At 40.8% G+C, this 13032-nt stretch overlaps 2 protein-coding genes across 2 annotated transcripts in view; one reads left to right on the top strand and one right to left on the bottom strand.

Annotated features, from left to right (window-relative positions):
• Positions 1-4515, top strand: part of aldh6a1 (aldehyde dehydrogenase 6 family, member A1) — a gene marked incomplete in the record, with an annotated part of 6039 nt that extends 1524 nt beyond the window's left edge. The window contains 8 exon segments of the mRNA XM_024274172.1: positions 1-58; positions 181-483; positions 1263-1384; positions 1663-1852; positions 2329-2510; positions 2587-2766; positions 3614-3712; positions 3800-4515. Of these exon segments, the coding sequence (XP_024129940.1) occupies positions 1-58; positions 181-483; positions 1263-1384; positions 1663-1852; positions 2329-2510; positions 2587-2766; positions 3614-3712; positions 3800-3904 (1239 nt within the window).
• On the bottom strand, positions 4038-10709 carry LOC112148128 (basal body-orientation factor 1). The gene is made up of 10 exons (XM_024275385.2): positions 10073-10709; positions 9745-9997; positions 9608-9673; positions 7387-7467; positions 7238-7318; positions 7040-7119; positions 6419-6563; positions 5531-5997; positions 5334-5438; positions 4038-4631 (listed from the first exon to the last, which is right to left on the bottom strand). Exons 1-10 carry the CDS (start codon positions 10111-10113, stop codon positions 4559-4561), a joined length of 1392 nt encoding a protein of 463 aa, XP_024131153.1. The 5' UTR covers positions 10114-10709; the 3' UTR covers positions 4038-4558.
• Positions 10710-13032: the final 2323 nt, after the last annotated feature.

Below are 13032 nucleotides of genomic sequence, written 5' to 3'. Positions count from 1 at the left end.
ACTGTGGAACAGGGCAAGACCCTTGCAGATGCAGAGGGAGATGTGTTTCGAGGGTTACGTAAGTTTATATTATTGCCTCACAAAGACCAATGCCAAAATGTTGTCAAATCTTTAGGTGAGGACATATATCTTGGGTCAAATTTTCCCCTAAAAATAGCTAATGGGCTGATTTCTTTGCAGAGGTTGTGGAACATGCCTGCAGCATCACCTCTTTAATGCTGGGAGAAACCCTGCCGTCCATCACCAAAGACATGGACACTTACACGTACCGCTTGCCCCTTGGCGTGTGCGCTGGCATCGCCCCCTTCAACTTCCCGGCTATGATCCCCCTGTGGATGTTCCCCATGGGCATGGTGTGTGGCAACACATACCTGCTGAAGCCTTCGGAGCGGGTGCCCACCTGCACCATGCTCCTAGCAAAGATGCTGCAGGATGCTGGCGCTCCAGACGGGACGCTGAACATCATCCATGGGCAGCATGATGGTACAACCCATTATATATATATATATATATATATATTTTTTTTTTTTTAAGTGGCCATTAATCTTCCCATGACTATAATATTTCCAACTGTTTAAACTTTAACTATGCTATAAAAAACTATTAGCATTTGCCATGCGAGTATGGGACAGATCATTTTTCTGATCTACTGTAAAAGTGTTCCCAGCAGTCTTTTTATTGTGATTATGCCGTTTTTAGCCAAAATAATAATAAAAAAAAAAAAACTTGCGTCATTTTGCAGTTTTCTGCAGAGCGACAGTAGTTTATTAGAAATTAACCTCTTAGTTGTGGTGGAACTGCTGCCTCTCATTCCCCATCATCTTGTTCACACTCTCTCCCACTAGCTTACAGCCCCTCACAACCCCAACCTAACAGTATTGGTGCAACAAAAATGGCGAGCAATATAAGAGCTATGTAGCCGTACAGTCTTAAGCCAGCTCAGACAACTAAAACAAAGATATTCATGGTACTATTTGTCTGCAAATTGATGCATCAGAACAAAGTGGAGCAGGGAGCTTTAGGCCTGATGACTATAGCTTCCACATCACTGTTAACACATTTTTTTAAACAGCATTTCTTCATCTGCTCCCTGAATCACATCAATAAAAAAAGACATATTTAAACTTAATTTTATGTATATATTATCTCCATCATTAGGAAAAAAGCCTCAAAAACACCAAAAATACGATTTCTTTGGAGTGCATTTTCTGGCTCACTGACAAACATTTAACATGAGCTTAAAAAGTGTCTTTCTGCCTCAGCTGTGAACTTCATCTGTGACCATCCATCAATCAAGGCAATCAGCTTTGTGGGCTCCAATCAAGCCGGGGAGTATATTTATGAGCGAGGCTCTAAAAACGGAAAAAGAGTCCAGTCTAACATGGTAAGTGCCCGCTGGAAATTCCTGCAAATGTCCAGTAGATGGCAGCATTGGTTAACAGGTAATTGTTTTCTATACTGTAGATTTCAAAAGTTTAGATGATCTGATTGAATCAGAAAGAAAGTTTAAAGTTTTTCATTTATTTATTTACTTTTGTTGGTGTCTTTCGGTTCTGATAGGAACAGTTTATAAATCTTCTCCGTCAGAGACGCATCGTCTTAAATAAGCAGACACATCCAGGGTCACAGAGCAGAAGGCTGACCACTTCTTGTTTACTGCAGGGCGCCAAGAATCATGGTGTGGTGATGCCTGATGCAAACAAAGAGAACACTCTGAACCAGCTCGTCGGCGCGGCCTTTGGGGCGGCTGGACAGCGCTGCATGGCTCTGTCCACAGCAGTTTTGGTGGGAGAGGCGCGGAGCTGGTTGCCGGAGCTGGTGGAGCGCGCAAAGGCTCTGCGTGTAAATGCAGGTACCGCACCCCAATGTCCGGTCTTTCACCTCTAACTTCCAACCCTAGACCTTCCCTCGCACGGACCTTCGGTTCAGTCATGTTAAGGCCACCCATGTCGGCCTAACCTCACCTCTTGCTTTACTCTCTGTTGTAATTTCACTTCGGAGTCAGCTGGGAGCGAGGGTTGGTTGAGTCAGTCAAGCTGAAAATTTGCGGCTGAATCTGTGGTCCAAGCCTAAATGGTGGTTCAGACCATCAAACCCTTTTGAGAAAAAAAATGATGTGAGGTAAAAATGGAGAATGATTCCCTTCATTTATAGTGCTGTGGAGTTGAGTATTGAGTATACACAGAAAACCTGCAAGTAGCCATTTTGGTGGGAGTGCCTCAGGGTGCCACTTGCTCTGTCTTTTTGTGGGAAAGAATCGAAATGTCATAGCCTCTAACGTATTGTTTCTTGTAACTGTATTCCTGGATGTTCTTGGGGGCCTGCCAGGAGACCAGCCGGGTGCAGATTTGGGGCCTCTGATCTCTCCGCAGGCGAAGGAGAGAGTCTGCAGCCTGATCCAGAGTGGTGTGGATGAGGGAGCAAAGCTGCTCCTGGACGGTCGGAACGTCAAAGTTAAAGGTTACGAGAATGGCAATTTTGTAGGACCCACAATCATCAGTGGGGTCACGGTATGTGGGCTAAACGAACATCGATCGAAACCTATTTAGAAGAATTCTGCCAACAGTTTGTGTTGTGCTCTCACAGCCTCAGATGAAGTGCTACACCGAAGAGATCTTTGGACCGGTACTTATTGTTCTGGAGGCAGACACCCTGGATGACGCCATCCGTTTGGTCAACAAGAACCCCTATGGCAACGGCACAGCCATCTTCACCACAAATGGCGCCACGGCGCGCAAATACACCCATGAGGTGGACGTGGGCCAGGTGAGCGGCCGCCCTCCTCCAAATGCGTTCCTCTGTTTTGGGAGAAGGGAGGCATTCACATCCCTCTGTCATGTCTGCTTCTCCAGCAGCGAGCACATCCCATTTCTTTTCTTTTAATCCTTTTCCATGTCACGTATTACCTTGTTTGCTCCTGACCTAAAATACACACCTGGAGCAACCCCATCCCTCCACTTCCCCTCCCACTGGAGCTCCAAATAGCAATAGCAAATATGTGTATTTTACAGGAAAACAGGGGGGCAAAGATACATTTTTCCAGTGAAGGAAAATCTCCCATTGAAACTCAAAAGGGATTCCTTAGACCCTGTTTAGAAGGACACACCGATGTGGCCAGCTTTTACCCTATTTGTTTGACTTTGGAGCCCAGTTATGTCCTGTGTTTGCTGTTCACATGTCGGGGAATGTGTTGTACGCCATGTGCTGCACTCTGCTCCAAACCTCTGCAACAAACATCTACTTTTCTTTTCTTTTTTTTTTCGTTTTCCTCTCTGCATGTAGCTTCCCTAAAAGCCCTGAGTGTGCCCAAATGTATTCCTGCCCTTTCAAACACTCTAAACCAACCGTGCCTCTACAGCCTTCAAAACAGTTTTATTTAGCTTTCCCTGTCTCTCATCAGCTCCCGCCAGGCTCTCAAACTGCCAAATGTCAGCCAAAAAGTCCAACTTTGTTTAGTGCAAAGCATGTAGGCTCGTTGCTTTGAAATTGCACGTGTGCTCAACACCTTTCATCAGCCGCGGCTCGCTGATCATCCCTGCAATTTAGTGTGTTTGAATTGTTGTAACCGAGCTTACACTTGCAAAAATGAAAAAAAAAATATGCTTGTCAACAGGTTGGAGTAAATGTACCCATCCCTGTACCTCTGCCAATGTTTTCCTTCACTGGATCCAGAGGATCCTTCAGAGGGGACACCAACTTCTACGGGAAACAAGTAAGCACGTCATCAAAACATAGTGTTAAGAAGTGGAGCAATAAAGTATTAATGTTATTTTTTTTTTCCTTCAAATTATCTCATCAGGGAATCCAATTCTACACCCAGATCAAAACTGTGACTTCTCAGTGGAAAGCTGAAGATGCCACCTTGAAAAGTCCAGCAGTGACCATGCCCACAATGGGACGCTAAATACTTCCATCTGCCAAGAGATAAAAAACGCCTGTGTCAAACATTAGAAAATGTTTATAGATGCTGTGAAAAACTAGGTTTATATTTTTAGCTATATATTTAGTTGAAGATTTAAAAAAAATAACTGTATAGATCTGTTTAAATGGTAACGTTTATTCTCGTTTTTAATCATTTTTAATCTCCATAAATACAATATTCCAAGAAAACAATGTCTTAAAGACATGATTGCTCAGAAATGTTTACACTTGTAGATATAATTTTTATAGATCTAATAAGAGAAAGGACTGACACTAATAATGCTTGAAAGAAAGTTGAAAACAGATCCTCTGTTTTTTGACAAACTTGCTCTAGAGAGAAAACAATTCCTCGCATGACAGAGGAAGGAAAGTGCATATCCAGCAAGGGTGTGTGAGGCTCAAAGAAGAATGGTCTCAGGCGCCTGGAAGGGTGATGGTTGCCGGGCAGAGCTCCTCTAATTCTCGAGACAGTCATCATTATGCAACTGTCTTGATAAATCACATGTAAGCACAGACATTTTAACAGCCACTGCTTTTTTCTGCTAAACATGCAATGTGGGACCAATAAATCTGCACAGGCTTCGAAAATTGCAAGGATGAAGTGCAAAGTTGTGTCCTTGAACATTCCTTCTGTGTCTTACTCTGCAGCATCTTTGTCATTGAAGCTGTTTTGCATCTCGACGGAGCGACGAGGAGATGAATGTTGTTTCCTGTCGGGGAATAGCAGAGTTGCAATTAACAGGAGACAAAAAAATTGTTCTATTGCAAGCTGATGCATATGTGCTGAAAACTGAGGTCAATCTGGGTCGATGCTGCTTACTGACTCTTCATTTGCCAAACGCTCTCTGTTATTCTGCACCATTTGATGCCAGACCACTGCTAACATGAATATACTTATCCACTCGCAAGTCTTACATCCAGATCCCCTGCACACTCGTTTTTTTGAAAATCATGTTACCAGCTGCTCTTTGACCACAAGTGTTCAAAGACACAAAATAAAGTGCTTGTGCACGTGAAAAGGAACCAATGGGCTGAAAGCAAATCGACGTGACCAGATGTTTGTTTCCAAGCACACGACTTTGTGGCTGAGCCTATTTTTACTATTGTGCCCAGACTCTTTCTTCATTCTTTTTAAGCAGCTGGATGGAAAAGAAAATTGGTTGAAGTCTAACTTATGTTTTATGATATCCTCTTCTGCTGAGAGAAGGGCTGCTTAAAACATTAAAAAGAGGGAGGAGTCAGCCGGGATTCAGCCTGAACCGACGAGGTGGTGTCACTGTGCTTTCTTCTTCTGTTAGCTGATGGAGTTTGAGGTAAATTTTGATGACTGCTAATGAAACTTTAGAGCATTATCGGGGATGACGTCAGTGATCTAAATCTAATCTGAGCATGTCAGTGGGATGTTTTATTACCTTTCTGTCTGTCCGTTCATCTTAGCAAAGAGGAGTCTGAGCACTTGTTCCTTTTGCTCCCAAGTCAGATCTGAGACTTGAACGTCATTTTCCAGTAAATGGGAGCTACAAACAAGAGAAATCAAAGCTTCAATTACACAAAATCACAGTCTCAGTTTAGAGCAAATGACTGATATACCCAAATCTGGTGGGTTTACCATTTTGTAGATGGCTCCATGTCTGTATATATGTGGTTGGTGCAGATGGGTGGGAACTCCATCTTTCCTGCTGTGGCTTCTCTAAACCTCCAACTATAAGCCTGTTTGCTCTCCTTTTTGTACCTGAACCTGCTGGCAGCTATTTCTTGTCTGACGTGATCCAGTGCTTCATAAAAGAACTCCTCCATCTCTTTGCGCTTCTTCACGACGGTGCTCGCCAGCTGCTTGAGGTCCTGCATTTCCCTCACTCGCATGGCCAGAACTCTCTGCAGTTTGTCCATCTCCACCTGTTTCGCCTGGATGGTAACTAGGTTCTTCTGCTCCTTTTTCTCCAGTTGCTGAAGTTCTCTAGACTTGAGATCCAAGGCCTCTTCCAGAGAAGCAATCCTCACCGTGAGCTCAGAAAGTTTCTGGTTTTTGTGTTCAATGTCGGCCTGGTTCTTCTTTACGGTCATCTGAAGCATTTCCTGGGTGAGAGGCAAAGTAGTCAGCCGGATGACCCCCAACATTTCTTAGCAGTTTGTGTGCTACGTGCAGAAGATGACTGGTCACTGGGGGTTAGATCAATGCATTCTTGCTTAAGGAATCGACGCCAGAAAATGACGAGACTGCCGCTGAATTCGATCCCAGATAGCAACAGAAACTCACCACAACCACTGACCACTGAGAGGCAGTCCGGGGGTCAGGGGTGGGCGAATGCGACCACAAGTAAAACACACAGGGTTTGCATAAGTAAACAAAACATAAGAAAAAAAGAAAAAAAAAATCTGCAGAGATGTGAAAGGGATTTCATAGTTAAAAACAAGTTCGTTTACAAAGATGGAACAAATTGTCCTTGGACGGCAGAAAGGCTTCCCTGTTGTTTGCTGTCCTTAGGTCTCCACTGACCTTGTTCTGCGCCAGGATGATGTTTTCTTCAACCAGTGAATGAGTCAGTGTCTTCAAGTCTTCTGCTTCTTTTGTGGTATTTTTCAGAATTTCATTCAAGTGATCGCGCTTCTCTAATGCAGCGTGCAGGACGCCTTCCAGCTGCCTGAATAATTAAGAAAACAATTGTTTACTTTATTTACCGGCACCTGATGCGGGACTCATGGATTTATTTTGACCTGCCACTACACTGATACGGTACAATAAGACATAAACAGAGTTGACATGTTTAAACTAATTACTAACCATCCCTGAAGGCTCACACCAGAATCAATATTGATGTTTCACGAGTTTCTAAAATAGCACAGCAAAGGCGGTGGAGTACAAATCCTAAATCTACTCTGCTGGAGTCGACCATCTCTCCTTCCTGTAGGCGTTTCAGGCCCGGCTGAGGATGTGAGCATTGGCTCAGGTTATGTATACTGTCACGAACATGACAAACCAGTATGGTCACGAAATTAACACCGGCTACGGTTGTGTGTATTTATAAATGTAAAATACTCCAAGTGAGTAAATTATTTTTCTTTGCATGACAGAGCAGTTTAAGGGATAAAATCGGCACAGTGGTGGAAAGTCACTTACTCGATGGCTTCGCGGTGGTCCTGCTTTAGCAGGACTTCCTGTAAATTGCATCGTTCCAAAATTTCCCTTTTCACACACTCCTGCAAAGAAAAACAAAGTTCCTTCTTCAAATCACTAGATTTATTTATGATTTTAACCAATAGTGTTGGTTTGACAAAAAAAATATTCATAGAAGAAAACTTTTAAGGACTAAAATACCTTTTCTTCCAAGAATTTTTCCTCCATTTCTATGAGGGTTTCCTTGTGCTTTTTGTCAGCAACATCCATGCTTTCTTTCATCTATAAAAAATGTTGGATAAGTGGTTTCCCATTTTTCCTGCAGAGATTTTATCATCTTGTCCACTCACATTGCCGAGTTCTTGCTCCAGTTGAACTTCCCTTTCCTTCAGTCGCTTTACCTTATCTTGGATCGTGTTAATGTCTGTAGTCTTTGCAGAAAATACAAAAAAAAGTAATGTGCAAAGTGAGTAAAGGCGAAGCAAATAGGAAGAAGAAAGAAAACCAGCGTTCACGGGGATAAGCGCTGCTGCAAGCCAACTTGAGCACACATCAGTCATGGTAAATGCCTCAAGATGCTACTGTGGAGAAGCCAGTCTGAGCAGAAATGCGACAAAGTGACCAAAGTCATGAAAGACTAGAAAAACACGCACCCGCAAACACGGACATGATGACAAAATGAGAGGTTATCAACCATCTGATTACAGCTGCAGGCCTAATCGTTCTTCTTCAGATAACCCTGGAAATGTTCATCAGTAAAGCAGTACTTACACAAGCTGGCCTTGTGTCTTCTAATTTTTACATCATGGGATCAATCAAATTGGAGTTTTCCAAAAATATTCCCGAGTTCAAAGTAAAAAAGTGACTGCCTGATTAAATGTCTCTTGTTTCACTATGTTCTGTAGTAAAAAATCAAAGCCAGATTTCCTTCACAATGAGCCGTACGGAAAAAAGTCACATCTTTAAAGTCAAGTGTAAGGTTTTTCCGACATATATGGTAACTCCATATATATGTCCCAAAAAAAGGTTTGTTACAAGTTGGTCCAGACGGGCCTCATTTTTCATCATCAGAAAATTTCGGGCTCCGCTTTACTATGGTGAAGGAAAAAGTAGAAGATGGAAAACAGCTGCTAGCAAAAGAAGAAAAGGGTTTTTCTGGCCCCTTTGTCATGAAAATTTCATGGCTTTCGCTTAACCATGGGAAGGAGAGGTCAGTGAGGGTATGAGTCAAAAAAAGGTCCTTTGGTGTATGTTATGTAACAAAAAAAATGGCTTAAAACCTATGTGACAAGTGAAGAATGGTTAACACATCAAATAAGGGAGTGTGACAGATTTTTTTTTCTCCCCTAACCAAACAATTTTAAATTATGCTATTTTTTGTGGTCTCCTACATGGATTAAAATAACTTTACACTATGTAACTAGGAATGCTGGGCTTTGTTTTTTCATTTTATGATCGCTTTGTTTTGCATAATGAATGCCAAGATAATTACACACAAGACAGCTGTTAAGAGACAGCGCAGCACATTTTTCAGATGCTATACATTTAAAACGTGCACAATAAATTACGAGAGCTTACTTAAGTCACTGTGGAGACGAGACCTTTTCACTGTTCTTTTTTTTTTTTCAAAGCTCATCCATTGGATTTGCTAACAATTTATAAAGGAATATTGTGCCGTGATGAGTGGCTGGATGAAATAGAGCTATAAAAGTTTGAAAAGTAAAAAAAATATTCACTTATGAAACAAACTGATGAAAAGTAGCATGACCTAAGCATGGGTCTTTAAAACAACAATCAAGCAAGTGTGAAAGAAACCTTAAATTAGGTTTGTCCAAAGTCTAGTCCATGGTCCAAATGTGACCCTTTTATAAAATCAATATGCAGCCCTGAAAAACTACATTTGGGGTTGGTTAAATGGTGTTTTAGGCCCTCGTTCCACCCTTATGTAGCTCATTTCTAAAACATCAACTGTAGTGGCCTTCTGGTCGAGTGCCTCGAATTAGTTTTTTTTTTAGGAGTTTTTTCTTACCGAGAAGTAAGGTCTAAGGGATAACCAGTTTAGCTTAGTCTGTTTACTTTAGCAACCAGCTATTGTTTTTATTTTATGACAGACTTTCTGCTTTTGTACAATTATCAGTATGAAGCCCAATTAGACAGCTGTTGTGTGATATTAGGCTATATAAACAAAATTGAAATGGAAAAAAAAGTATGCCATTACAAAATAGTGTTTAATAAATAGTTCATAAATAGTTTTATTAAAATAGTTTAAAGACTGCTTGGCCTAATATTTTTTACCTCACCAAATCTGGTCCTCTTTGCAAAAAGTTTGGATAACCCTGATGTATGCGTTGACACATGAGTTACAGGAAAATCAGGTTAGTTACTGATAAAGAAGTAAAAGAAAAAATTAAAAACTTAACTGATTATCAAAGAAACAGATAATTTAATCACAATTTACACTGCCAATGACAAATACTTAAGATGCATTTACTTTTATAAGCTGCCTAAGCTAGTTTGTGATTGGTCTGCTTGTGTTTTGACAATGAAGGAGTTAATAAAATTCAAACTCACCATGTTGTTCTTCTCTTCAAGGGAAAGAGCCTGATGTCTTTGCAGGCTTTCCTCCAGCATCCTAATCTATCAAAAGATCTGATGTGTTTTAATTGATTAGATGTCATTTATGAATATAATATTAATGACTTCCCAACCTTCTCCTCTTTAGCGGCCATCTCCCTCTCCCAGTGGCCGCTGACGTCGACGGAGTCTCTCTCCGCGTGGAGTAACTGATTAATGAGCCCCTCATTGGCGCGTGCCAGGTTGTGGCTGGCCTCCCGGTATTCTGCGAGGTCCTGGTTGGTGGCCTTTAACCTCAACTCCCACAGAGCGGCGTTGGCTCTGGCCGTCTCCACATCCGACTCTTTGTCTCCCTTGGACTCGTGCTTACCGTCCTTCTTTCCTTTGCTGGGATAAAGAGCGGCCTCTTGTTTATTTACAATGAATTAGTTGAACATTATCAGGCCACGTGTGCACACTCACCCGCCTTTGACGCGTTTTGTTTTGGAGGTTTTAGTCGGCATCACTGCTGCACTTCTGGAAGGGGCCCAGTGAGGCTGTAAATGTAGGACACTGTAGCTGTCAGTGTTTGTTGTTAGGCTGCAACCATGGAGACGCTCTGGCCAATTAACAAACAGATGGAGCCCTTGACTTTTACCTTTAAAAGTAAATGTTACTTTTTTGTATTTATTTATTTTGTCTAAATTGTTACATTTTAATTTTTGTGTTATAATAAGTTACTCTGCACCGTAGAACTTTTATTTCAGTTAGTTTATTTAAAAAAGTTTTCAGGCCTGCAGGCTTGTGAATGCTGAGTCATGACTCAGCATTTACAAGCACACCCCTGCTCTGCAAAAATAATAGAATGTACTCATCTTTCTGTGAAATCCTCCCATATGGGACAGTAAAAACAATGAACATAAAGCAGTGGTGGAGCCAGTATTTTTTTAATCGGGGTGGAAGACTTTTGATGGGGTTGCAAATGAAAAGATGTAATTTTAATTTATTTTCAAGGTATTTCTCATTTTAATTTTTGCCACTGTAATAAAAAATGTTTTTTGGTGTTTTTAACATATTCTTGTGGCTTATTTCTCACACACATAAAGAATATTAAGCTTGTGTTTCTGAATATTTCTTTATTCAAATTATGTTTAACCATGAGCAGACGAAAAACATTTCTGTTTGAAAAAGCTTTTAACGTGACGTAGAAGCTGCAGTCACCAAGCCACAAACTCCCTTTTTATGCTCTATTCTGATGCATCCACTCACAGTCAGATAGATCCATGTACGTCTTTGTTTTCCTCATTTGTGTTGGCATCTGGCTCAAAACTGTACATTGGGATAGCTCCAATATTGCTAACCATTTTTGTTTTGCATTGGTTTACCTTGGGGGTGTGAGGGGATCTGTAAGCTAGTGAGAGAGAGCCTAAACAAAGGGATGATGGGAAGTCTGTGTAGGCTTACTCCACACCAACTGACCAACAGTAGTTCAAAACGCTGAAGCTGAAAGCTGAAACCACTGAAGCTGATAGCTGACTAAAATATTAGCTAAATGCTAAATTAGCCTAAAAAGCAACAACAAAAAACTCAGGTTAGCTAAACGGGCTAGCATGTAGCTGAAAAAATAGCTAAAATTTCAAAGTATCCTAAAAAAAATCTGAAAACAGCTTAAATTATCCAAAACAGCTAGCATGTTAATATTAGCCTAACTCCAAAACAGCTTAAAAAACTGAAAAAAGCTTAAATTGGCCAAAACAGCTAGCATGTAGCTGAAATATTAGCTAAACTCCAAAATAGCCTAAAAAATCTTCTTACATGCCAAAATAGTCCAAAAAGCTAGCAGAATGCCCATTTTTAAAACTTTAAAACCTTAACTTTTTAACATAATCATGAATAATAAAAAGGCAGTATTATTATTCCAGAATAAATCAACTTAAACTTTAAATACTTTCAATATTTTACTATCCATAAAAATATATTTTGTCAAAATTAAACAAGTTAGAAAGGAGCACAAGATAATATTGGGCCATTAATAAATAAAATGAACTGGACGGCCGAATTACCTCGAGGGCCGGATCCGGCCCCCGGGCCTTGACTTCTACACATGTGATTTAGGGTATAAAATACAATCAAACGCCAGTGTTTCTGAACTGATTTCGAGGTGGTAGTGTCAGTGATGTTTAGCTGGTTTGGATCACAAGATAAATCATGGAGTCTAGCTCTGTTTTGTGTTGGGAATTGGAGAAATGTCAACATGACTCAAGCCGTGACAAAGGGCATGCTTTGGAAACAATAGACAAAAATGACCTGATTCTGAGCTTTTTGTGATGTTTTGTAGATGTTCTTTGTAAGTAAGGTGGATGACTCAGAGATTTTAAATACAGTGAGGAGTGGTGGCAAAAAAAAGTTTTTTTTTAAGTTGAAGTAAGCAATTGATTTAGTTCAGTACTTCATTTAAAAAAAGTGAAAAATAAACTAAAATGTGAATTTAACGGACAAATATGTGCATAGCTGTTTTCACTTTAATGATTATATCCAAAATAGCCAATAAATATTCTAAATTAAGTAGAAATTTGAGACAGAGGACTACAAACTTGACAGTTGTTTGGAATCCTGCATTAAAAAAAGTCAGCACTTCACAAAGTGCTGCATCCAAGTGCTTTTAGAACCACCACAAACAGACGTATGGACTTAAACTGTTACATTCCAGCTAATTATATTTATTTTAAACGCTGATGCATTCTTCCCTCCACGAGTCAATCCTGGAGATGAACAAGAGTTCCTGAACATCCTCTGGACTCGGTGAAATCGCCGCCCTCTCCTAGTCCATCGAACACAATGGGTTTGCACATCATCTCTTCCCACAAGATGACATGAGATACGTTTGGCTCCTGTCAGCAGTTTTGTTCACGTTGTCTCTTGGAGATGGATGTGTCCGTGAATGCCGTCTCCGCTGTCTGTTTTCCACTGAAGTTATGGGAAAACCACTAAGATCAGCGTATACGCCGCTGGCTTACAGCTTTGAAGAAGCGGGCCCAACAGAAACAATGTAAAAGGAGGCTGTAATTAAACATGGAAACCACTGCATTTTCACCATCATCTTGTTCACCTCCCCACAGGCCAAGACCAGTCAGTCAGGATGCTGATTGATAATAGATATTTATGTAAAAAAGGTAAATAGAGAAAGGGTGCTGGGTGTAGCTACTGTAAACGGAATCATATAGGGCCGCTCTGTTCTCTGGCATCACGAAGAGAGTTTGAAGACTAAATTTAAAGGTAATTACTATGACAGTGAGAAGAGAAAACTGAAATAACCCAGAGTTTTTCAAAGCTGTCATTATCATTGGAATTGTAATGACAAGGTTTGAGTCTCTTCAATTGACTTGTTGGGGTAGGACACCCACAAACATGGCATTCCTGAGGGCAACATTGCAGTATATTAA

Source organism: Oryzias melastigma, linkage group LG22, assembly GCF_002922805.2.
Source record: "Oryzias melastigma strain HK-1 linkage group LG22, ASM292280v2, whole genome shotgun sequence".
NCBI lineage: Eukaryota > Metazoa > Chordata > Actinopteri > Beloniformes > Adrianichthyidae > Oryzias > Oryzias melastigma.
Note: the sequence above shows the minus strand (reverse complement) of the source record. Positions and strands in the feature narration are given on the sequence as shown.

What these genes read in the sequence shown, in the direction of transcription:
- LOC112148128 (XM_024275385.2), bottom strand. Translation starts at nt 10,113, where the DNA reads ATGCCGACTAAAACCTCCAAAACAAAACGCGTCAAAGGCGG. An exon ending in ACAAAACGCGTCAAAGGCGG is followed by an intron (nt 9,998 to 10,072) that starts GTGAGTGTGCAC and finishes TCTTTATCCCAG; the next exon opens with CAAAGGAAAGAAGGACGGTA. An exon ending in GACCACCGCGAAGCCATCGA is followed by an intron (nt 6,564 to 7,039) that starts GTAAGTGACTTT and finishes TTAATTATTCAG; the next exon opens with GCAGCTGGAAGGCGTCCTGC.